Here is a 24,295-nt window from a genome sequence, read left to right on the forward strand (position 1 = left end):
AGTATATATATAGTACATATGGTCAACCCCGCAGAGTTCAGAGACCAGATTGGAAGATCAGCGGCAGCCCCGCAGATGCAATGACAGGCGGTGCGGTTGGCCGCAGCAGGTCGAGCCCGCCCGTGCACTGTACAGTTCCCACTAATCAATCTCTATTCTTAACGCAAAACAGATCTGGACCGTATAACACAAAACTATCATGTAATCCATACGTCTGGTGTACGTTGCGGTAAATACACCCGAGCAATATCACCTTTTAATCACAAATGAATGGCTTGAAGACTATCACTGGCTGTAAGGCTCGGTGCTTCCCGATTAGGGCACTTTCGCATCGAGCTGAGGTGTTCCCCGTAGCGATGGCCATTGGTGGGTACTAGTAGCTAGGATCTGATGCTCCCTCTTTAGAGCTCGGGCTAGACCTAATACGTGCGCGTCATGCATCAGCTCTCGATGGTTGTGTGTAAATGTGCTTATCGTTCAGGGGTGGTTGGCTGGAGATATATTAGCTCCGTACGGACCTCCGCCAGCCACAGCCCAAAGCGCATAGACTAATGCAGCTTTGTCATAATTATAAGCTTGACGCCTCCCCCTGGAAGCTTCGAGTTCCCCACAACCTGTCTCAGTACTGACTTACGGACCAATGGAGAATATTCATACCTGTGGAGACAATGAGTTCGGTCCTCAAGCCAGCCATGGTTGTCGCGGCGGGTTTGACTTCACCTTACTCTTCGAAGAATGTTTTTTCTCAATTGCGCCCTCAATTCTGCTCTTGCTCATTCTTCCCGTTCGTTGGAAGCAGCTGCAACCAGGGCGGATTCGTAAGGTCTCGCAAAGCTGGCTCTACTGGGCCAAATTGGTACGAATGTCTCGTCCAGATCATAGCCGTAGGCATGAGATTAACACAATGTCATTTCTAGGGCCTCGGACAAGCATTTGGGGCAACTCAACTAGCATTACTGATTATTTGGCTCTTGCCGCATGCGCCACGAACACGAGCATCCCTACCAGCTGCGGCCTTGTCTTTCGCGACCTCACTTGGCCTATTGCTTCTGTCGCATTGGGAACATCTCTTCTCTATCCACCCTTCCCACATTCTCAATCTTGCTTTATCTGTGTCCCTTCTTCTCGATGCGGTGCGCGCCAGAAGCTTATGGCTTGCATCCAATACTGCTATCGCGGGACTATATTCAGCAAGTATCACAATCAAGGCAATTTGGTTTTACTTGGAGTCGCGCTCAAAGCGTGCGCTACTGAAACATGGTGAAGTTCAGTACGGCAATGAGGAGATCACTGGTCTCTACAGTCGCGCCTTTTTCTGGTGGACAAATCCCTACCTTTTTCTAGGATTCAAGTCTCTGTTCTCCATCGACGATCTGCCGCACCTTGACAGAAGCCTATCCGCTGATGTACTCCATAAGCAGTTGAATAGGTCATGGAATCGTGGTAGGTCATACTCGTTATGATTGAGCCAGATGCTCGTGTACAAGTCTCTGATTCGCGACACAGCCTCAAAACGTTCGCACAATGCTTTGGCTTACTGCACGATGTACACTTTCAATTCCTCGATCATCTGTTCTTTCATTGCAAGACTAGCAGTTATTGGACTAAGCTACTCGCAGCCGTTCCTGATAACGGCATTGACGGACTATGTCGAGGACACCAAGCCTGACCGGAACAAGGGATATGGCTTGATCGGCGCGTTTGGACTAGTCTTTTTGCTCAAAGGGGTAAGAACCACAATATGCCCATTGCGACACATTGATAGCTAAGCCCGTGTCGAGTTGACTGGCTTAGATCTTCAGTTGTCTCTATCAGCATCACAATTACCGCCTGATAACAAAAGTCAGAGGCGCAGTGGTGTCTTTGATTTACCAGAAGACCCTGACTCTGCGATTCGATGAGTACAGCGAGTCAGCTGCCTTGACTCTAATGAGCAATGACATCGACAATATCGCGTTTGGGATTCAAAACATGCATGAAGCGTGGGCTAGCCCCGTGGAAACCGGTATCGCTCTGTACCTGTTGCAGCGGCAAGTCTCCTGGGCAGCGGCCGTTCCTGCCTTTGTTTCTCTCGTGGCTATGCTATCTACGCACCACCTCTCTAGCTCAATGCCTGGTCGGCAGAAATCATGGATGCAGGCCATACAGCAAAGAGTATCGTTTGCCTCTAGCTATCTGAATGCCTTTGTCCCCATCAAGATGTTGAACCTGCATTCCCGTCTTGGACTCATCATCCAACAGTTAAGGGTCGATGAGTTGAGCAGGGGGAAGAAGTTTCGCCATGTTATGGTCAAAATGAATCTGCTTGGTATGTTTTACATAGAATGATCTGGGAGTTTAGCGTGTGAAGGCTGATACGCGCTTCTAGGTGGTGCAATCACAAATTTGAGTCCGGTGGTTACGTTGAGTATCTATGCTGCCATTGCCCTTCATACGGGTCGTGCCCCCTTGGATGTGGCTGCGACATTCACCACCCTCTCCATTATCTCTCTTTGGAGTACCCCGCTGTCAAACCTTGTTTACTCAGGACCTCGAGTGGCGGGAGCCCTGGAAAGCATCCAGAGGATTCAAGCCTATCTCACAGCAGATACCAAGCCCGATCATCGTACTGTCCAGCCACAGACCGGCACTGCCGCATCCAAATCAATCCCAGTTGAAGTATTAGCTGAAACTGCAGGATCCATCGAGCTTTTTCCTAATCCAAGAAAAGGAGAGACGACGAATGTTTCCACGGCTGATCTAGTTCATGCGTCTAATGCGGACCTCGGCTGGACAAGCGCATCGGATCCTACACTAACGAATGTGAACACCAGAATTCCTGCTTCCTCCTTGACAGTGGTCGCTGGACCAATTGGCTCTGGTAAAAGCACACTACTGAAAGCATGTCTTGGCGAAGTGCCTTGTCTCAAGGGCTCTATCCACATCAACGTTGCCAACGTCGCGTATTGCGGTACGAAGACATGGATCCGTAACCGCTCGATTCGGGACAACATCTGCGACCCTCTCCCGTATGAAGAGGAGTGGTACCGCACTATTCTTCACGCGACAGCTCTCGATCGCGACATCGATGCTCTGCCTGAGAAAGACCTTACGGACATTGGCAGCAACGGCATCTCAATGAGTGGTGGACAGCGGCAGCGAGTTGCCATTGCTCGTGCAGTGTATGCGCGGACTAAACTCGCCATCTTTGATGATGCATTCAGTGCTCTGGATGCTGCCACCGCTGCTCAGGTCTTTGCCCGCGTGTTTGCCTCTGACGGTATCCTACGTCGCAACGGAGTTGCGGTGATATTGGTGACACATGAGTGGAATCATCTAGCTCATGCTGATCATGTCATTTTCATTGATCAAGGAACGATCGTTGAGCAGGGACCTCCTCAGATCCTCCAGAAATTGCGAGATCATGTCATGCAGAAAGAAGCCAACGACAGATCCCTTCTGCAGAACAATTTGTTTCTAGAGCAACAGAAACCCCGGTCCAGCAATCCAATAGACTCTGACGACGTCTTAGCACGCCATAAAGGAGATTTGCACGACTATGCTTACTATTTTCGCACGTCGGGCGGGTGGTCAATGGTGCTTTATGCAGGAGCGCTGGTTGTTGGTCTCTTCAGTGCGCAATTCACAAGTGAGTACACCTAAAGCGAGGATGCACATTCCGTCTCCCACTAATCCATTTCTGCAGGTCTCTGGGTTCAGTGGTGGGCGGAGACGAACGAAAAAACCCCATTCGGACACCTGGCGCGGTATATCGGCATTTACACTTTCTTAGCAGTGGCCGCAGCAGCCCTCTGGGCCTACTGCATGTGGCTCGTCTTCTGTCGCATCGTCCCCACGTCCTCAAGTCAACTCCACGAGCATTTGGTGACCAAAGTCAAAGATGCACCGCTATACTGGCATACATCAACCGACACTGGTGTCATCCTCAACCGCTTCAGCCAAGACATGACAATGATAGATCGGTCGCTTCCAGCAGACTTCTTGAAGACATCCAATTACCTCGTCCAGTGTGTCATAAGCGTGGCGTTCATTTGCGTTGGAGCAAAATATATGGCCACGCTCATCCCTGTCACCGTGTTTGTGATTTACTGGATCCAGAAGTTCTATCTTCGCTCGTCTCGGCAGCTCCGACATCTGGAGCTGGAAGCCAAGTCACCACTGTACACCCAGTTCACCGAGACTCTCAGTGGTCTTATAACTATCCGTGCCTTTGGCTGGCAGGATAACTTTGAGGCGGAGCACAGGGACTTACTGCAGATATCCCAGCGACCGTACTACTTCCTGTTCGTCATTCAACGCTGGTTGACTCTTGTTCTAGATCTGCTTGTCGCGGCCCTGGCAGTCATGTTGGCTGTTTTCGCGGTCTTTGTGCCCCATACTGGCCCAATCGGAGTCTCCCTCATATCCCTCATCACATTCAACGAACAACTCGCCGAGCTTATCAACTGCTGGGCATCCCTAGATACGAGCATAGGCGCCATATCTCGGATACGGAGCTTTGGAAAGGTGCCCACCGAGCATCTTTCTCACGAAACCCAAAATCCCCCTCTTACATGGCCTTCAGAAGGCTCAATCACCTTTCAGAATGCGACCATGGCATACGCACCAACCGCCTCCCCCATTCTCCGAAATATAACACTAACGATCCCCGCTGGTTCCAAGCTAGGCGTCTGCGGCCGCACAGGCAGCGGCAAAAGCTCTCTCCTCCTAGCCCTCCTGCGCATGATCGAGATCCGAAGCGGGGATATCAGTATCGATGGCGTGAGTCTACAATCCTGTCCGCGAGATAGCATCCGCAGCAAAATCACCGTGATACCTCAGGAACCAGTCCTATTTCCCGGCACGGTCCGTGAGAACATTACCACGTTTCAGACCATGGATGATGACAGGGTCCTCCGTGCTATGGAGAAAGTCCAGCTCAGGGAGCACATTGCAGCCCATGGTGGTCTTGACACGGGCATAGAAGACTTGCCGTTGTCCGCGGGTCAGAAGCAACTGCTCTCTTTAGCGCGGGCTATTCTCTCGAAACAGAAGATTCTCCTGCTAGATGAAGTAACGAGTCATGTGGATGTTGAGACGGACCGGCTTGTGCAACGGGTTATTCGGGAGGAGTTCCGCGGATGTACTGTTATTGCCGTTGCGCACCGCGTGCACACTTTGGTGGATTATGATCGAATTGCGGTGTTTGATGGTGGTTGGGTAGTGGAGTATGATGCTCCGTCGGCGTTGCTTGGACGTTCGGGGTCGGTGTTTGGGCGGTTGTATGATCAGACGCGATCTGCAAGTCATTAGCTTCTGGCTGTCACATACTTGCATAATAAACTGTATCTAACGCCTCGCAGGACTACCGTATTTGCCAGATTGATTACACTCGGTGTCCATATTGGTTACGCTTGACTGAGTAAATTGTAGTCAATACCACACAGCAATCCTGTAGCCATTTCACTAAAATCTACCGATCAACCCTCGAACCTGAAATTTCGAAGGGGTAAGAGTTTATCATTAACATGAGTAATAGCAATCACATAATGTTACACTCCTTTGTACTCCCCTCTAGTTCGCTGTTCTCATCAGAAGAAACTTGATGGTCTCGGGTCCATGACGTCGGGCTAGAAAGGCATCCCAACTGTTATCGTCAGAAAAAATGAAAGGTAGTTGAACCAGCTTGAGCAATGCTTGGCGTAGACGATATTCGCTATCCGGGTTGAATTTGTGATGTCGATAGGTAGATGAATGTTGACTTGTTCAACATTGTGACGATTGGGCAAAGATTTTCCCGTGTCTGCCAGGTGCAGCTGTGTTCCACTATATCATAAATCTGTGGATAGGAAGCTATTGCCGATGTACCATGTGCTCACCACTGCTGCTCAAGGATAGCTTAGATCATGGGCTTTGCTTGACGCACTTGTTGATCGGTGCTGAAGTGCAAGAGACAAGGCTATAAGCTTGAGAAAAGGTCGAGCTCTGTGCAAGGTATAAAGGGTCTTTATGAGTGAGACCTGAAGTCAACGCGATGTCCGCATTAGGATGAGAGACTGAGGGCAGATAGAGTAACAACCATACATTGAATGTATGAGAAGAGTACATTAGGCACCCCCTCACTCCTGAGATGGGGTTTGTTTACATATCTGACCTCTCTGTTTGCCATTCTCATCAACCCCCCTGCCCCACTAATTCTCCCTAACATCCATCTCCTGATCTCCCTCCTAATCTTTCTCGCTTTATCTTTCTCCCTCATCATCTCTCCCTCTTCATCTATCTCCCTTCATCTACTACCCTGGCCCTCTGTTCCACCACCTATTCAATTCGAGACATTTCCACTCACTACAAACTCCAATCAATCTAAATCCAATCCCTTTGTATCCTCTTTTTCGCATCCACTTTCTCAGAGAGTGAGACCTTCTATTCCAACGGCTTGAGCTCTGAGATCTAACGGACTTTTCCATCAGCTGAGCCAAAATTCAGTCATCACCCTATCCCCGGAGTCACTTCTCAATATCGGCGATCATCTTACCCGAAAGGAAGACATCGGTGCTCTAGCTCAAGCCAACCGCCACCTGCAGCAAGTACACGAGCCGCTACTCTATGGACGCGGAAAGCAAGACACGGCGACGCCTGACTTGCGCTTGAACATCTTTTGCTGGGCCAGCTTTCATGACAAAGTGGAAATACTCAAACTCGTCAAACATGGAGCCGCTTTCCCGACTGATGAGTCCGAGGCTAAAGAGCCGAGGTGGCCCACTGTGAAATACCACCCGGTTTTCGTGGCCGCCAGGAAGGACCATCTTGAGATCGTCAAATTCTTTCTTGACCGAGGTTTTGAGATTGAATGCAGGGACTCTAAGGGCTGTTCGCTGTTTCATCTGGCCGCGACCATAACCATAAACATATCGTTGACGAGCTGATTGCAAAGGAGGCGAATCAAAATTCCTTGAATGATGATGGTCTGCCAGTCTTCGATTTTGCCGAAAAAAAGAATATGAGCGCTGTCCTGCCAGCCCTGCTTGAGGAGGGATTCGAATCGGACTTGAATCATTTTTTGGAGTATCGATTGTTCGAAGCAGTGTCTCATAAGGATGCAGATACTGTTTCATTTATACTGGTCATCGGGCTTCCAGCAGATGATCATGATTCTTCCGATACTTGCACGCTGAGCTTCGCCGTTTTCCAGAACAACTGGGAAGTATGCGAGCTTCTGTGTAACTACGGTGCTGTTCCTCACGGAAGCCTTTCTATGGTAGCCTTTTTCATGGGGGGTTTCTTTGTAAAGTGGACAGTTGTGAACCTAAGGAAAGATATCCCTTCGTCATTCAAACAGTCTACCATGAACATAGAGCATTCCATGAGACGTGGGACGCCTGTAATCGATGCTTTGGCTTTCTCGCGCGTCGACACAACGACGGTAGCCTGTTCAGCACAGCTGTTGGCTTCAACACCCTCCTCTGTGCAGCATATCATGGGGGACGATGAAATTGCTCAGGGCTTTTTGGACAGGTTCCCTGAGTTGGAACGTAGCGTTCCTGACGCAATGATCATCGCAGCCTTTAGCCATCAGAACGACGCGATGAGCTATTTTCTCTCCAAGGGGGCTGATCTGACTACACACTGGACGGGGCAGTGACGGCCCTATCGCATGCAGGTTACGATGGATGGGTGGATCAGGTCCAGCTGCTTCTTTCCGCTGTCGCAATTATCACCTTGAAAGACGGTGCTGGCAAGACTGCCATATGGTACGCTGTTCAGGCGCGCCGGACGGAGGTGTTGGCGTTATATCAGGAGCATTCACCAGCAGACTTTGACGCTTACAAAAACAAAAAGGGCTTGAAACGCGATAAGATCAATAACGCCCAAGATGCCGGCTACTGAAGACTTGTTCATCTTGATGGGAGGATAAAATCAATATCTGGATGTGGTGGGAGTATGCTCAAAGGGCAGATGCGGTTGCTAGAGCACACAGCGGCCGGCGGGCCGGTATTCATGAGTTTCTGGTCGTGGCTCGCTGAACGAGGAAAGCTGTCATCGGGAATTACTCTCCGCCATTCCTCCCTCATTTTTTGTGTTCCAACTTTGAATTAATGTGCCTCTTAGGCTAGATAGTACTATGTAATACACTCATCAATTATGGGTCTTTGTTTCATGCTATACAGCCCGACAAAAAATGCTATCATCCATCTACCTCATCATCCTTCAGTCATATGTCTAAGATCTCATGACTGACTTTCCTGAGAGCTGAAACAGACCATCAACTCAACCACTAACAAGCCCAGAATGCCCAACCCCAACCCCAACCGACCCACCAAGTACTCTGCCCACCAAATGACTAGCACTGGCCTACGCACTGCTACCGTCGCACCAACCGCTCCCCAACGCCCACGTCCTCCGCCCTGCCGCAGATGCAACGCCATCACATCCCAGAACACTGTTTCCGAGACCAACGAGAATGGCAACGCTGGACGACCTTACTACCGCTGCGACCACTGTGGAACATTTGCGTGCTTCGCGGATCTGCGAGGTGTGCACCCCGACAACCCCGCGTGTGACTGTTGAGGGCCAGCTGCCCTCTCGTCTGCAGGTAGCCAGCCAGAATGACCGCCGGTGCTTTCCCGGTGCCTTGTTCTACACTTGCGCGGTGGGGGAGTGCACTTATTTTCAGCGGCTAGAGGACGAGGACGGAGAGGCTTTTGTGATCTTCGAGGAGTCGATCCCAGCGGGGTTGCAGGGGGCGAGGTATATGGAGGAACGGGACTTGTGAAGGGATGATCCCTTCAAGAAAAGGGGTCGGAAATGAAGGTGCTGGGTCTATTCTTGCTATGTCTGTTGTCTATCTTTACGTAGGGTTAGATTGGCTTTGTTCTTGTTCTTGCTGGTTTTAACGAAGTGTGAATTTGATGGGTTAAGGTCGGGTTCCTAGCAATCTAGTTTGATTTCGAGTTTGATAGATCTTTGTACGCTTTTCTGACTACTGTCGGATAAAGTACTGTCTTGGGTAGGATCTAGCTTGTTCTTAGCAAGCAGGAATACCTGCGTAGCCGATAAACCCCGCATTTCTGACGTACTTCTGCCTAAGTTAACGTCACAGCTGCTGATGTAAGAGTGACTTTAAATATCGTTACCTTCAGCACTCTTGTTAAATCCTGGTTTATGCGGCACCCCCTTGCATCTTTCCCTTCACTTCCTCAAAGTAGACAAAAACAAACTCTCTGAAAACCCGCCCATACAAACCCACCCCCCATTCCTAATCCACCACCTCTCTTTCACCACCAACAACAAACCATGCCCTACACACCTCCACCTCAAACAATTCCCCTTCCGCAAACCTTTCATCACAACACCACCACCCACAGCCACACCATCCACTGGACCACCCTCGGCGACCCCTGCCGACCCCCCCTAGTCTTCATCCACGGCACCCCCTGATCCTCCGCCGTCTGGCACGACTACGCCCTCACCCTCTCCCGCACCTTCCACGTCCACCTCTTCGACAACCCCGGCTTCGGCCACAGCCCGCTCGGCACGCCGCTCCCCTCCAAACAACACAACCGTGAAACCACCAAGCAAATCGCCCTAGACGCCGACCTATCCGACCAAACCGCCGTCTTTGCCGCGCTGTACTCCCACTGGTCCGAGACCTGGCCGGCCGTCTACCAAAAACGCGCGCATGTGATCGCCTACGACCACGGGGGGTTGATGACTCTGCGCGCGCACCTGCTGCATGGACTTCAATATGCAAGTCTGTGTTTGATCAATGTGGTGGCGCTGGGGCCGTTCGGGCAGCCTCTCTTCAAGCTGGTGGCTGAGAACCAGGCGGTGTCTGAAGCGTTGACTGGGCCGGTGTTTGAGGGGGTGGTGGAGGCGAATATTCGGGATGCGGCGTTTACTGAACTAAGCGAAGAGAGGATGGAGATGTTGAAGGAGCCGTGGGTGCGAATGGGAGAGGAAGGGCGGAAGGGGTTTGTGAGGCAGATGATGCAGGCGAATTTTCGGATTACGGAGGCGGTGGAGGGACGGTATGGTGAGGTTGGCGCCAACGTGCCTGTGTTGGTGGTTTGGGGGGTGGAGGATCGGTGGATTCCCGTCGAGACGGCGGAGAGGTTGAAGGAGAGGTTGAATGCCCGGGAGCTGGTGTTGATTGAGGGGGCGGGCCATTTGGTGATGTATGATCAGCCGGGGAGGTTGGGGGTGGAGCTGGGGTTGTGGTTGAACGAGGTGCGGGGGTAGCACTTGTTTTGCTTCTGGGGGTCTGGATCTGGGCCGAGGGGTGAATTGCTCGTTGTCATATGGCTTGCGTATACGTTGAGTTATATCATAATTCGTGTTATGTGCAACTAGGTAGACACATGTTGAGGGTGTTTGGGAGAAGACCAGGATCAACCGTTCCTACTAGCTGATTACCCACCATATCACGTCAAATATCCCCAAGCGGCAGACTGCTGAGGTCAGTGGGATTTCCTGCGTCGAGAAACATCCAGGACACATCATTCATGCCCGCGAACAGGTCCATGACGGATGACAAGGCTTCCACCGGGCGGTCCACCGACCCTGTGGCTTGGGTCGGGTCAGTAAGTCTAGTATCAATGTCCGAAGGCTGCGGTTCTGTACGGCCATTGCGGTTGACCCGAAGCACGTCCAGGCTGGGCAGTTCGATCAGCGCGGTGAAGGTTCGGTACTCCAGCGACGCCATCGCATCGGCTGACGCCCACGTGCGGCGCAGCGTCTGCAAGACGTCGCAGGCGGTGTCAAAATCCTGGCGCGCGTCTTCCTGGTCGGATCGGAGTCGACTGTACCGCAGATGCTGGTATGAGACGGAAAGTGCCAGCGAGATGGCGTAGACAACGATGGGAACCGGGCACAAAGCCCGTAAGACGCGCGGGATCCCGCATGCATCGAATCACCTGAAACGAGGAGAGCTGCTGGCGGAAGTGCGAGGGAGCGGGAGCTGGCAAGGAGGTGAAGGTCTTGAGACGATGGGAGAGGATGGCCGTGGCGTGGTAAAGATGTGCAGAGTCGCTGTTCGGTTTGATTGGTCAAGCTCAAAGATAAGGGTGGGACTGACCTCCTTCACGGATTTGGAATGGAACAGAAATGGCATACCAGTAATCTAGAATGAAAACTGCCAGCCATGCAATTCATCCATCATCTGTTCGAACTCAGGGAATCCCAAATCTAAGCCCGAAACCAGATCTCCGGTACCTGGTCGATACAATCCAATCACGCTGCAGAGACTTCGGGCAACGTGGAATAGAACATCAAACGCCACCGAGCCGGACACATGAGGCGTGATTTCGGCGACAGCAATGTCAATATCGGCCAGAGCGCACAGTCTTAAACTAGTCGCAGCGTTCGACCGATAGTAAGAGCTTCTGAGCGGCATCATTCTTGGCCGCTGGAAGGCACACCATATGCAGCAAGGGCGTGGGGATCGTGCGCTGCGTAAGTAACTGCCAATATTTATCCCCATTCAGGTCATCTGCGGTGTTCACGGCATTTTCCAGTTCCAGAAACAGCCGAGTCTGGCTGCCTGCCGTCCGATCCGAGAGCTTGGCCTGTGCAGCCCCACTCCGTGCCTTGTCCAGCCCTATAGGGCTGACCGTCCCTCGCATGCGCAGATTCTTAGCTAAGCCACCACCTCTCTTCGTGTTGATTGCATTGGCCAATTTAATTTAAATTGTGTGTTCTGACTTCCAGAAGAGTCCTCTATCATGGCCTCAGAATGGCTATCTAGCAGTCTTTTAACGCGTCTGTCGCTCCACTCGCACACGCAGCGTTGCCAATCTTCAAATATCTTCAATAGACATCAATGACAATTGTGCCTGATCTGACTGACACCCTCCACGTGATGAGGTTTCTAGGGTGTGCTGAGGTGGTAGCAGTGTAACTGGCGCGGAGAACTCGCAGTCGCACTTGTTCCTTAGTGGAGAATGTCTGGGGGTACCCACCCCGGAGACCTTCCCCAACAAGCCGAAAACCTGTCTGGTGCACTGGAGCAGGGGACCTTGGTGTCTTTCAAATTTCCTTTAAATCAGGAGAGTATTCCTGCAAGATGAGAGTAGCACCCAGAAACATCTGAGCCCTCGTCAAGCACAAGTTGTGCCATGGAAGCACCATTGACACCATCACAATGCGATGCTTTGCCCCCCAAATCATCTGCGCCATGATCGGCTTCGGACTGCTGGGATCCGCCAAAGGGCTTGACGAAGGTCTGATTGCGACTACTGTGGACCTGCCGTCTTTCATTCGGGAGTTCAAGCTCCATGCCAGCAGCCTCAGTGCAGCTGAGCAAGCCAACCGGTTGTCGAACATCACGTCCATGGTGAACCTCGGATGCTTACCCGCAGCAGTGCTAGCCTTTTTGCTTAGTGATAGCGTGAGCCCGCTGTGGATGATGCGGCAGTTGTGCGTGCTCTGGATCGTGGGAGTGGCGCTAGTGATCTCGTCGGCGGGTAACTATGGCCAGCTGCTCGCGGGTCGCTTCATCGTGGGGTTGGGTATTGGCCAAGCTGGCATTATCGGGCCCATTTATCTTGCTGAGATTGCGCCGGCCTCGTGGCGGGGTATGATGGTGGGTGTGTATGCTGCTTCGGAGTATGTGGGTGTTTTAATAGGGGTGAGATGCGGAGGTTCGTCGGCGGTGGTCAGCTAGTTGCTAACTGACGGGCTATAGTATTTTGCTGGGTACGGCGCGTCACTGCATATCGCCAACAATAACGACCAGCAATGGATCATTCCGCAGTCGAGTCAGATTATGATGGCCGGCTTCATTCTCATTGTGTCTATCGGCTGTGTCGAAAGCCCCCGCTATCTATGCCAGAAGCAGCACACCGACCGGGCCACACGAGCCCTAAGTCGGCTGCGAACCCTCCCCGAAGACAGCCCCGAGATCCAGGACGAGATCGAATCTATCCTGCAGCAGACAGCACAAAATACATTTAAAAAGCTCGGTCAATCTCTACTGACCTCATGGAAACTTTTGTTCGGCCAGTCAGCCAACCGCAAACGCTTTTTGTTCCTGCTCTCAGCCCAACTCCTGAGTCAATGGTCCGGCACCATCGCGATCACAAGTCCGAACCCTCTTCCCCTCTGCCCTCCCCATCACACATCTCAACAAACTGACATCTCAGCACAGCATACGCCCCCAAATTCTTCTCCCTTCTCGGCATGACCGGCTCCTCAGAGAAACTCTTCAAGACCGCCATCTTCGGCGCCGTGAAACTGGCCTCCGCCCTCCTCTGCGCCGTACTGTTTCTTGACCGCCTCGGCCGTAAACGCTGCCTCATGCTGGGGATCACCCTGCAGGTGCTCGCCCTGCTGTACGTGGCCATCTACCTCACCGCGCTGTCCTCCAAATCAGATAGCAGCGCGTCCGCCCATCGCGCGGCCATCGCCGCCATCGCGGCTATTTACATCACAGGCGTCGGGTACGCCTTTGGCTGGAACTCGATCCAGTACCTGATCACGGCGGAGATGCTGCCCACCGCCGTGCGCACACTAGGGACGAGTCTGCTGATGTGCGTGCATTATGCGAATCGGTTTGCACTTACCAAGGTATGCCTGCGCCCTTTGCTGTTTGTGTTTTTGTAAATGATGGTCTCTCTTGCATCTGCTGGTGATCCGGGGTTAGTTGTAGAAAGGATGGTTTGGCTGACTGACGCAAATTACCAGGCCGTCCCGACGATGATGCTGGCGGACGCGCTGCAACCGAAAGGCACCTTCTGGTTCTTCTTCGTGGTGGCGATGCTGGGTTTTCTATGGGGGTTGTTCCTCTTGCCGGAGACGAAGGGGAGGAAGTTGGAGGAGACGAGTCGGTTGATCTCTTGATCTCCCCTTCTCTTGGTCGACTGAAGAAGTCAATGATGCTATTACATTGCACGGAAAGATTATTGGCCGCTCCCAGTGTAGTAGCATGGTTCTGCGTTTCTTCTGGTGCCGTTGTAAGCGTTGCCAGGGGCAAGCGTCAACCTCGCTTACCTAAAGTCCTCCACAAATCAGAGAAGGCTGTGGAGTTGGATAATCCACTTAGTGGTTGAGGCATGCTAGTGCAGGAAGGTGCATGTCGATTCGATTTTCCCCGTATCTTGTTTCCCCAAAACCCAATCCTGGATATTTACAATAGTACAAATGAAAGGGTCACCTTATAAGATGATATCGAAATCATTCCTCCTTTAAGTTGCGCCGTTTGAGACATTTGAAAAGATAGATAAAAGATTTAAGACCGTGGCATCTTACTTCACGCGGCGCGACCCTGGCAATTTAAAGAATTCATTGTTCCCAATTACACCGATATCTCCGTGTTATCAGACGTCAACCCAGTAAGAGCATACCGTCTATCGCAGTCATAACGAGGAGCTGTATTAGATCAACGAGGCAAACAATTTCATTTGAAACGCTGGACCCGTTGCCCTGGCGCTGAGCGTCGTGCTCTGCAAGCTCATCTCGGCCATGGCAGGTGCTAAGTCGTATGAGCATGTGTAAAATTGAAGCGGTCATTGACCGTCGCCTTTGAGTGGCCAGTCCTCTGTGGTGCGTCCTTTTATATGGAGCTTTATGACTGTAACAAAATGAAACTAACCAAAGTCGGAAGTTCCAGACGCTTCAGGTGAGTATCGGACCGGATTGTGAAGAGTGACGATGTTGGGAAAGTATTGTTGGCATTGCTTCAGAATTCCAATATGATAGAAGTTTTAGAAAACAGACTCTCTTTCTAAGTATGTTTCATGTGGTAAAATCGATTGATATTTGTGATACTCTGATGCCATTTTTATTCAAGTGTCCTGGTTGATACAGATATTGATAATCATTTTATGGTGTAATGTATCTCTGAAAGACAAGTAAGAAGTAGTAACAGTATTTCACAGTTCACATGGCAAGAAGAGTTTAAACGCTACCTGTGATCCTTTTGGAATCGAATGCTCCTATCAACTCTCTGTAGAGATACTGTTCAGCTAGGAATAATACTCTAGTAGGGTACCAGCTTGGAGGGGGTCAGACATTAGTGCCAGGGGATCAAAGATTATATAACTATACTCTAACCCCTACAAATACCGTACTTTCTAACCCCCCAAGAGATTTCTGACCCCGTTGAAAACATTTCGAATTATATAAGCCTTAAGCAAAAGCTTTGAATGTCTTTTAACAAGAAAAATATCACAACCTTGAGAATCCGAAAATTTTTGCATTAGAATTCTTTATTAGAAATTATCTTTACTTATATCGTTTATAATTCAAGACTAAGGGTTTGTATCACTTCTAAAGTCGATGTTTAAAAAGGGCTTAGAACAATTCTAAATTACTTTAGGTTTTTGTAAAGTTATAGGTTCAGCTTTTCTAAACCCCCTCCGAGCTGATAGCCTAACTCTAGTAATAATCTTACAACTTTGTACATAATGAGTCAGCGGAATGTCGGCTGTGGGTTAGGCAATGGATGGAGCCCACTAAGACCCTCTAGGGCTGGTTGGGAGGCACTAACAGATCTGGTACAGCAGAAGAGTAAACTTAAGCTCTTCTGCTTGGATCATCGCCAAAAGAGTATAGTCTGTTGCTTAGCCTGTCTAAGAGATTGAGAATATCCACTTCTTATCAGCATTGACCACCCAAAATCGCAGTGGGTACTCACGGCTCAGCAGATCCACCTGTTGGGTCTGCGATATAGGCTTCAGACTTTTGGTTCTTTACTCCGTACACTAGTAGTCCTATGAGCAGATTGGACACGCCTTCGTGCTTTTGGTTTCCTTTTTTTTTTGTCTTTCTTCCTTCCTTCCTTTTTGTGTCCAATTCTTTTGGTCAATTGTAATTTATCCTATCTTCAACATAGGTGTAAACTAGATCATTCAAGCTATCAGGGGAATAATCAAGAACGGGGGTCTCCCAATCTGCAGGCCCTATTCATAGATCGGACAAAACAAAGGATATTCTGCGGTGTTCGAATCAGTTCGCCGCCCAGGAAATAAACGATTGATAAAAATTGGTTCTCTACGAGACAACGCACAATTTCGCCTGTCAGCGAAGTTGAGTTGTGGCTAAATCGCGAAGTGGGTGGCTTACCTGCTAACGAGGTCATGAAGATTGGCATTCTTTCGTGGGAGGATTCGCTCTAGCATTAGCTACTCCAATAGTATTTCTTTTTGGCTAACTCTAAGCGAGGCTTCTCCTGAGAAGGCATCCATCCTTCCAGCAACCTCTTGACATAAATAGCAGGACACAGAAGTCCATTCCTCTGAACCGGTATCTCTCAACACTACACCTCAATCCTCTAAAAGCCTTTTCCGTTGTTCTTGTGTGTCCTTTTGAGTCGCGATGGTCGGGCTACAAATCCTAAGAGCCATCATTCTCGGCGCGGTGATGACCCAGGCATCGTCAGTGAGCATCCACAATATCACCTTCGCGCACAACTTCGCGACGGAGGCGCTCAATGCCGCGACGCCATATGTCAACCTCTCCGAGTTCGGCTACCACGGTGGCCAGCTGCCCAAGGTCTACGCCCTGAACCAATCCAACCACGGGGTGGACTACCTGCCCGAGGAGAGTTTTGCGGAGTTCCGAGGCATCATCGCCGGCATAAACAACGCCAGCGCGGCATTCAGCGCGGAGCAGGAAGCTCTGGTCGGGACCTCCTCTAGCACCACCACCACCACCAAGCGCACCACTACCAATGCCATCAGCATGCTTCTGCGCAATTCCGCGGGCGAGGGCAATACCTACGCTGTCAAGGCCAACCACAAGATTTGCCATACTGGGACCCATGCCCCGTGGCACTACGTTGTCGTCTACTGGATCAAAGAGGCGTATATCACCTTCTGGAAGAGCGATGCCTGCAACGGCAGCAAGGGCAGCTTCAATCCAGTCTGTGACTACTATGATGATCCCTCCGAGGTCTGCGTCTTCAACTTCAGCCCCAAGTCCTTCCGCGTTTACTCGGGTTGCCACCATAGCTATGGCTGGGGTGATGGCTGTGAGGCGCACACGCTGTGATGGAAGCTTTGGACTTGTTGATGTTTGGATTAGATCCTGAAAAAAAACCCGGAGGATAGCAGGGAGAGGAAGGGTGGAGCAGAGTTGACACGGGATGTTGAAGTTAAGCGAACCAATATGTCTTAGTGAATATGTGTTGCGACTATCCGTTTGTCTTGCGATGTTGTAGACATTCCTTTGTCGTGAGAATCGTGAAGACTACATAGCATCCGATCTTGCATCATGAGCTTGCAGCAGTCTGACCACTGCGTCGTAGCCGAATTCTGCCGCACAGGACAGAGGCGTCTGACCATCCGAATTGGGCACATCTGGACGGGCTCCCTTAGCCAGCAGCAGTCGAACCACTTCTGCGTGCCCGTTGCGTGCTTCCCACCAAAGCGGCGTCTCCCCCATCGAGTCTTGATAGTTGACATTCACACTCTCTGTCGCAAGCAGAAGTTTGGCCACTGCTTCGTGTCCGTTTCGGGCAGCCCACCACAAGGGCGTTTCCCCGTCTTCAGTTAGGCCACCATCCGGGTCTGCCCCTTTCTGGAGCAGAAGCTTCACCACGGCAGCGTGACCATTCTGTGCTGCCCAGAACAAGGGAGTCTCGCCACTCAAGCTTCGAGATTCAGGGTTCGCACCCTGCGTGAGCAGCAACGTGACAATTGTCCCATGTCCGTTCCGCGCGGCCCACCACAACGGGGTCTCTTGATTGGAATTCTGTGCTTCGGGATTTACTCTGTTGGTGGCTAGCAGGAGCTTGACGATGGTCTCTTGCCCATGTTCTGCGGCATACAGCAGGGGCGTCTGTCCGTGTGGTCCCGCGGTATCAGGATTCACTCCCTCCATGGCGAGCAGCCCTGTAACTACATCTTCATGTCCGTGAAACACCTCCCACCAAAGGACTGTTCTGCCCTGAGAGTCTTGGGAAGTTGGATCTATCCCCTTGGTTGCAAGCAAGAGCCGTACCAACGCATTGTGCCCGTTTCGCGCGGCACACAGTAACGGCGTCTCGCCGTTTGAGTCTGGGGTATCCGGGGATACCTTCTGCGTCAGTGCGATGAGAGCTCGAATCACGTTCTCATTTCCAGCCTGCGCAGCCCACCAGAAGCTCGTGCGGTCTTTAGAATCAGCGGAAGTCGCATCGATACCCGGCGTTGTGAGCAGCAATTCGACGACAGCCTCATGTCCCGACTCCGCTGCTAAAGAAAGCGGCGTTCGTCCATCCGAGTTCTTGGAATCTGGGTCCACGCCGTCAACGGAGAGCAGGAACTCAACGATCTCCAGATGACCATTCCGCGAAGCCCACGCGAGAGGCGTGCATCGACCAGCCCCCGCATCATTTGGGTCGACGTGCCTTTCCGCGCAGAGCAGCTTCACCACGGAACAGTGACCATTCCGCGCCGCCCACAGGAGCGGCGAGTTCCCGTCTACATCCTTCCTGCTCGCATCCACGCGATGCGTCGCCAGGAGCGCCGCGACGATTGCCGTATACCCCCGCTCGGCGGCCACCATCAGGGGAGTCTCTCCCCGCAGATTCGGCGTGTCAGGCTGAGTCCTCGCCCAGCCCAGCAGCCGCCGCACGACCGCCTCATACCCCAGTTCCGCGGCGACGAGCAGCGGCGTCTCCCCCCACTCGTTCGGGACATTAGGATCGTTGAGCCCCTCGTGCGCGCGCAGGATCTCGACGACGGCGTCATGGCCGTTGCGCGCCGCAAGCAGCAGTGGGCTCTGGAAATCCCAGTCTTCGAGGTTGGCGTCCACGCCCGGGGTCGCCAGCAAGAGGCGCACGACCTCCGTGTGGCCGTTTTCCACCGCGGAGAGCAGCGCCGTTTGGCCGGACCAGTCTTCCTCGCGGTGGTTGGGATCGACTTTCTCGCCGCCGTCGTCGGCGGCGAGGAGCAGGCTAACGATCCCTGCGTGTCCGTTCCGCGCTGCGAGGGAGAGGGGCTGTGGCTCTTCTGAATCATTCCCTGCGGGAAAGCTGGAATTGCTGCTTCCCGGCGCGAGGAGCAGCAGCCGCCGGACGACTGTTTCTAGGCCGTGCTCTGCCCCATACGATAGCAGGGCGACTCCGTTCGTGAACCCGTCGAGAAAACTCTGCAGCGTCCTCTCGAGCCGTTGGAGTCTTGCTTCGCTCCAGCTGGGGAGGGCTTCGAGGTCTGATAGAGCCCGATCCGCACTGTCATCCTCCGGGCGGGGTGAATCATTGTCGTGCTTGAGATGTGCACGGACATGGGCAAGGAACGAGGTCAGGAATTTTTCTCGGGAAGCGGCATCATTCGCCGCAGCATAGTCATCGAGAAATGCACTGAGGAGTCTCGCTAAGTCGACGATTCCAGTGGTCGTTGTCCACGGGTCTGGAAATTCCTCTTCCTGCGCCAGGCGTCGGAGAATCTCGGCGGTGGACTTCACCTGTTTCGGGCTCAACGACCCCCACTGATTGTTGTTATCGGTATTTTCTGAGAACATCTTGGATTTTCAAATGACTTCTCCCGCGTTCTATGGCTATCTGGGAGGGAATAGACGATAATTTCAAGCGTTGCTGGCTGGTATGTTTTTCGGAATACGTGGTTGAGGCATGTGGTACAGTAGGTAATAGTTACTTATCGATGACTCACTTCCCAGGAGTGGGTGGAGGGGTCTCTTTGAAACGATAGAGCAAATCAGTAACAGCAACAGATCCTTTTCCTTCTTCCAAAGAAGAATGGTTCTATTCTTTGGGGTGAGTCTAAGCAGGGCTATCAGTTCTTAGCTTCTGCTTCTGTGCGGGGCTTTGGAGGCCAAACGCTTAATCGCTAATCCCGTGACAAGATGCTTAGATGGGCGACGCGCGGCCCATGGTAGAGTATGCGGGTTTGAGATACTTGGCAGTCAGGTGGGTCCCCGGCGAAAGAAAGCAATATGACTAGCATGTTGGTGGGTTCACTACCCAGTAGTGCGATATTAGCCCACTAATCACTCGTTATGGGAAGAGGGTTCAAGCGCACTTCCGGATGACATCTGAGAGCTACCATGATTCACCTCCACTGAGCTACTCAAGGACTACACTCAAAGTCGGATATGTGAACCTTCCTAAGCGTGTACGGGCTATCCTTACCAAACGCGCGGTTATAAAGTACATGCATGGTTGACAGAGAAAGTCTACAGATTATGTATGTGTAGACAGCATTTAGTTTTCAACTCTCGACATTCATGAAAAGACCTGTCCATCAGACTGGAAGCAGTGAAGAAAGAAACAAAAAGAGAAACAGTAACGGCAGGCCCTCCTTGTTAAATCATCAATCAAGCTCATAGGTTGCTCGAACTTGACAACCACGCCAGCGCATTTTTCTTGCCTCTAAACCGTCCAAAAAACGAGTACGTATCCCGCGTATGGCACTCATTCATTTCAAGCGGATAAATCACCAACTTCCGCCCATTCCCCTTGATACAGCGATGATGGGGCCAGATCTCCATCTCCAACCACAACGACCCCGAGGGATTCTCGAACTGCACGCTCTTGAACTTGGAGTTGTAGTTGTGACACTCGCCGGCGTATTTCACCTGAAAGTCTTCACTGGCACATTTCTTGTAATCAGACAGGAAGGCCCAGTAGTGCGAGAACGATCTCGCCCCGAGCTGACTACTACTTGCCTGGTCCTCATCCCGCGCCTCCAGGGTCGTCGTCGTGGTATCCGTCTCGTTGGCATCGGATGACGGAAGCGACGAGATTCTGGCGAGCTTCGTACCCACAGGGTGCAGACCCTGCGCGCCTTGCTCGACCAGCCAGGAGACATTGGCCCGGGCTGCGGGAATGCTGCCCGTGTCGTACTCGTGCACCACCGTCCAATCCTCCGCCACCAGGGACATGTTGCTCGCAAAGTGCTGCATGCATCCGAGCAGCGGCTCGTCGGGACCATCGAAGTCGATGGTCCGGTTGCTGGAGGGGTGCACTACCGTCGCTCCCTGGTCGATGTAGAGCATGTATGGAGTGCCACTCTCATCGGTGCTGCTGTAGTTCAGGCAGACGAGGAAGGATTCTCCCACGTGCTCTTGGAGCTTCGTTGGCCCGAGGACGGTGATGATCGTACCGTTCTGCACATTGTCTTTGGTGGCGGCGGTGCCTTGGATGGTTATCGCCGTGACGCCGAGAATGGCCGTCCAGGGTTTGAGCTGCATGGTGGGCCGTTTCGGTTCCTACTCCTGCAGCAATTGCTCCAAAAAAGGTCTCTTAGTACTCTTAAGCTGGACATAAGGACCCGATAATAGTAGAATGGTACGTACAATATGCTGGATCTAAACTTCGTAGAAACTCGGGGACGAAATGCTGCGAGGGGCACAAAGAAAGGGGATTTGGCGAAAGTTATACGGTTTTTTACCGATTCAATTCTCTCTCCCTCTTCCACTGGCCAGCTGCCTCTACCGAAAGAAAGATATGAATGCGGGCGATAAAGCTGGCACTCGCCTAACAAGCTAGTGCCGAATAAATTCATCCTGGTATCGCTGGTGCCGAGCTGAATTAGGGCTGCGTGTTGCGAGGAATCTGGATAGGGGGCTGCTTCCAACTGTCGCGCAAGCACTAAATCCACTCGCTTAGGATGCCGAAGGAAAGAATGCTATGCTAGTGGATATCTGACTGTCGTGAGCTGGATGAGACCTTTCGAAGCTATACTCTAGCGTGGGCGGGTCCTGGGGAGTCTTACGTAACTCACCGTCCGGTGATCATTGACATTGGTTGTTGTAGCTGACCTAGATCGGAGTTCTAGATCTTATGTACATTTAGTCTTGCTGAGCAACTTTCATATACCTTGACCTTGACTGTAAGAATGATCTTTGTCACCCCGTCGATGCATCCGAGGGTTAAGATGTGCCATGCAAACACCAAAAGCTTAGCGTTGACCTTCACCGGTCTCCATATCGAGCCCTGGGTGCATAATCCGGCTGAAAGCTTTTCGCGCTTTCCCTAGAGTTCCTCTCCCTGTTGCTCCGGGCGCAGGGAACAGGGGCGATTACGTGTCATTTAATATCTAGAGTAAATTAGCTTAATCCAGCGTCATTCTTGGAGCCTATCCTTGGGGTAAGTTGACTAATGAACGTATTCGGTAAGCGGGTGGTGACCATAGCTCACGAAGGAAGTGTATAAAGTGAGTGAGGCACCGAAAATGGGATCAGCGTACCTTTGGGTCCGAAAGTAAAGCATCAACATCGACTATTCCACTTTGCTCAGCGTCGCCGCATGCTTTCGACAGGGCATCAAGCATTACATTGCCTTCATATAGGCGCATGGCGATACCTGCTGGAGGAAACTGCTAGAGCCAAGACATTGGCCGAATTATGCTAGATTACAGCAAATTACTTACGCTTCTTTTTGTCTTGTCTAAGACCATCAGGCAGAGACTCGTCGCGGTTGATTTCACCGCTGAGCAAGTTGAAAGGACAGGGCCCATACTTTGCTCGTCGGTTTTTAGCGACAAAGGACCGCGTCAGCTGCGAGTTTGCTTTTTTCTTTTTTCCGTTTGCCGAACAACATCTAAATTATATAGTCGCCGCGCTATGCTGATTTGTAGCGCCTGAATATCCTGCTAACATTGGATTTATCACATCATGAGTTAACAGCCGGTCATGGTGTAGAAGGAAAGACCATAAGGAGGAGGGGGTATAGTGATATTCTTACTAGGTAAGAAGGCCAAACGCGAGATTATATAGAAGCTTGAGATCCCTAATCTTCCTAAAACTGTTTCCCAAATTGTTATGTTACATTTTATAGAGTAGTCAACTGTAGGTCAGGTAAGGTAGAAGTGCCATCAATCTTACTATAAAACCACGCTATACCTAAGCTTGCAGAAGAATCGCTATTCTGTTAGATCAGTAAATATCAATCAGATCTAGTATTCTCTATTTAATTTCCTCTTTAACTGTAAGACCAGATAGAGTTTAAAGAGAATTTGCCACTTTTATATAAATAGTCAAGTAGTCTACATACTAACTCACTACTACATAAATAAAGCAGGTAATGTAGATTTTCAAATTAACAAATCCTGTTCTGTATCATACCAAAGAAAGTAAGATCTATCTGCAGCTTATAGTTGTGCTTACATAGTAGAATTTAGGACTGCTGTCGGTAGAGAACTAGTAGTGGCACCTGTGTCGCCGTAGATGGCCTGTATAAGCGGCGGTCACATGATGTGAGAAATTACCTTAGCTGGCCCTTCTCACCACCATCTTTCTCTTTGTGGAGGTACTTTACCAATCAAATCAACAAGTTGAATGGCTCTAATTCCTCGCTGCTTTGGTGTACAAACCCCCTCCATCGAGAACCTGGAACTTTGAGCCGTCGGCCGGTCCTTGGTCTGTCACACTGCCTTATGGGACAAAAGGGCAAAGACAGTGCTACCAGAATGTCGTGTTTTCTTACGACTGTATTCAGGGCTCATCTGTTGTATATAGGAATTCCCGCATGCATGACAGCAACAGTCGAAGGTTAAATACCCCTCCCTAGCTACAGGAGTCCAAAAACGCAAGACGGTCGCGCTACTCGTCCTCATTATGGTCATCAAACGGCCAGTGTCGATTCGTTATTTCGCGCTCCTGGTCTGTGTCAAGTGAAGCAAGGCCATCAATTTTCGCCTGGCGGGCACGAGCACAGGCGGCTTCATTTTCTTCCAGAGGGGTCCAACCGTCCACGCCGATGCCAATAATATTGCGAATCTGTTTGTGAAATATCAACCTCTTCCTGCTCGCGTTGTAAGTGCCTGATGGAATCAACCTTGCTCGTGGAGAATGATATCGGACACGGGCGGTGTGAAAACGTGTGCCAGCATCTAGTAATTAGAAATCGTTAACACAAGGTTGAGAACTACCTAAAAAGATAATAAACAAGAAAAATCTTGAGTGTTAGGAGTATATTACATGAAAAGCGTTACGTCTATATACCATTTATACTGTTTCAATACAACGATATCTACTATATAACGATTCCAAGGGGCCTCACCAATTATATCGGTTATAACGAGGGTTTACAGTATGAAGTGCTGAGGATGATGAGACCTCCGCTATCCGAGGTCGGGTCTATCCGTTGTCGGATCGGATCACGGCTAGTGATGGCTTGGGCCATTGCTCCAAGCCGAGGGCTGAAGGTGCTCGGCAATTATCAACATGCCTTTTGCATCTCAATGTAGTCCGAGGTGAGTTCCTGACTAGCCGCGCGTTGGTATAAAACAACGGTGGTTACCATGTTATCCGACCGGCATCTGCAGAAGAGAGTTCACACGCAGTATTGCATGCCCTTCACACTTTCTTAGCATCCTTGCTACAATTTGCCATTTGAGGAACACAGCAACACATTACCATTCAAAAGACAAGCACC

The 24,295-nt window shown here is 51.0% G+C and overlaps 7 protein-coding genes across 7 annotated transcripts; 4 read left to right on the forward strand and 3 right to left on the reverse strand.

The window, feature by feature from the left end:
• Positions 1-623: 623 nt before the first annotated feature.
• ASPACDRAFT_1859887 (uncharacterized protein) lies at positions 624-5,422 on the forward strand. The gene is made up of 6 exons (XM_020197707.1): positions 624-856; positions 918-1,443; positions 1,507-1,727; positions 1,795-2,308; positions 2,369-3,628; positions 3,686-5,422. The coding sequence occupies exons 1-6, from the start codon at positions 641-643 to the stop codon at positions 5,290-5,292; spliced, it is 4,344 nt and encodes a 1,447-aa protein (XP_020051982.1). The 5' UTR covers positions 624-640; the 3' UTR covers positions 5,293-5,422.
• Positions 5,423-8,954: 3,532 nt separating this feature from the next.
• On the forward strand, positions 8,955-10,256 carry ASPACDRAFT_1891495 (alpha/beta fold hydrolase). Its single transcript, XM_020198625.1, has 2 exons — positions 8,955-9,393; positions 9,556-10,256. Exons 1-2 carry the CDS (start codon positions 9,274-9,276, stop codon positions 10,216-10,218), a joined length of 783 nt encoding a protein of 260 aa, XP_020051983.1. The 5' UTR covers positions 8,955-9,273; the 3' UTR covers positions 10,219-10,256.
• Positions 10,257-10,405: 149 nt separating this feature from the next.
• ASPACDRAFT_47534 (uncharacterized protein) lies at positions 10,406-11,371 on the reverse strand (the record flags this gene model as incomplete). Its single annotated transcript, XM_020201981.1, has 3 exons — positions 10,406-10,759; positions 10,851-11,007; positions 11,148-11,371. 3 exons carry the CDS (start codon positions 11,369-11,371, stop codon positions 10,406-10,408), a joined length of 735 nt encoding a protein of 244 aa, XP_020051984.1.
• Positions 11,372-11,687: 316 nt separating this feature from the next.
• ASPACDRAFT_126429 (uncharacterized protein) lies at positions 11,688-14,126 on the forward strand. The gene is made up of 4 exons (XM_020196929.1): positions 11,688-12,604; positions 12,662-13,058; positions 13,124-13,542; positions 13,660-14,126. Exons 1-4 carry the CDS (start codon positions 12,119-12,121, stop codon positions 13,813-13,815), a joined length of 1,458 nt encoding a protein of 485 aa, XP_020051985.1. The 5' UTR covers positions 11,688-12,118; the 3' UTR covers positions 13,816-14,126.
• A 2,164-nt stretch (positions 14,127-16,290) lies between these two features.
• On the forward strand, positions 16,291-16,965 carry ASPACDRAFT_64134 (uncharacterized protein; the record flags this gene model as incomplete). The annotated part of the gene is made up of 1 exon (XM_020203967.1): positions 16,291-16,965. The coding sequence occupies one exon, from the start codon at positions 16,291-16,293 to the stop codon at positions 16,963-16,965; it is 675 nt and encodes a 224-aa protein (XP_020051986.1).
• A 198-nt stretch (positions 16,966-17,163) lies between these two features.
• ASPACDRAFT_35718 (ankyrin repeat domain-containing protein) lies at positions 17,164-18,897 on the reverse strand (the record flags this gene model as incomplete). Its single annotated transcript, XM_020200147.1, has 1 exon — positions 17,164-18,897. A coding segment is annotated over one exon (1,734 nt), but the record flags the coding sequence as incomplete, so codon positions are not given.
• A 1,341-nt stretch (positions 18,898-20,238) lies between these two features.
• Positions 20,239-21,108, reverse strand: ASPACDRAFT_64136 (uncharacterized protein; the record flags this gene model as incomplete). The annotated part of the gene is made up of 1 exon (XM_020203968.1): positions 20,239-21,108. The coding sequence occupies one exon, from the start codon at positions 21,106-21,108 to the stop codon at positions 20,239-20,241; it is 870 nt and encodes a 289-aa protein (XP_020051988.1).
• Between the last annotated feature and the right edge of the window lie 3,187 nt (positions 21,109-24,295).

The sequence above is a fragment of the Aspergillus aculeatus genome (genome assembly GCF_001890905.1).
Source record: "Aspergillus aculeatus ATCC 16872 unplaced genomic scaffold ASPACscaffold_19, whole genome shotgun sequence".
NCBI classification, from domain to species: Eukaryota; Fungi; Ascomycota; class Eurotiomycetes; order Eurotiales; family Aspergillaceae; genus Aspergillus; species Aspergillus aculeatus.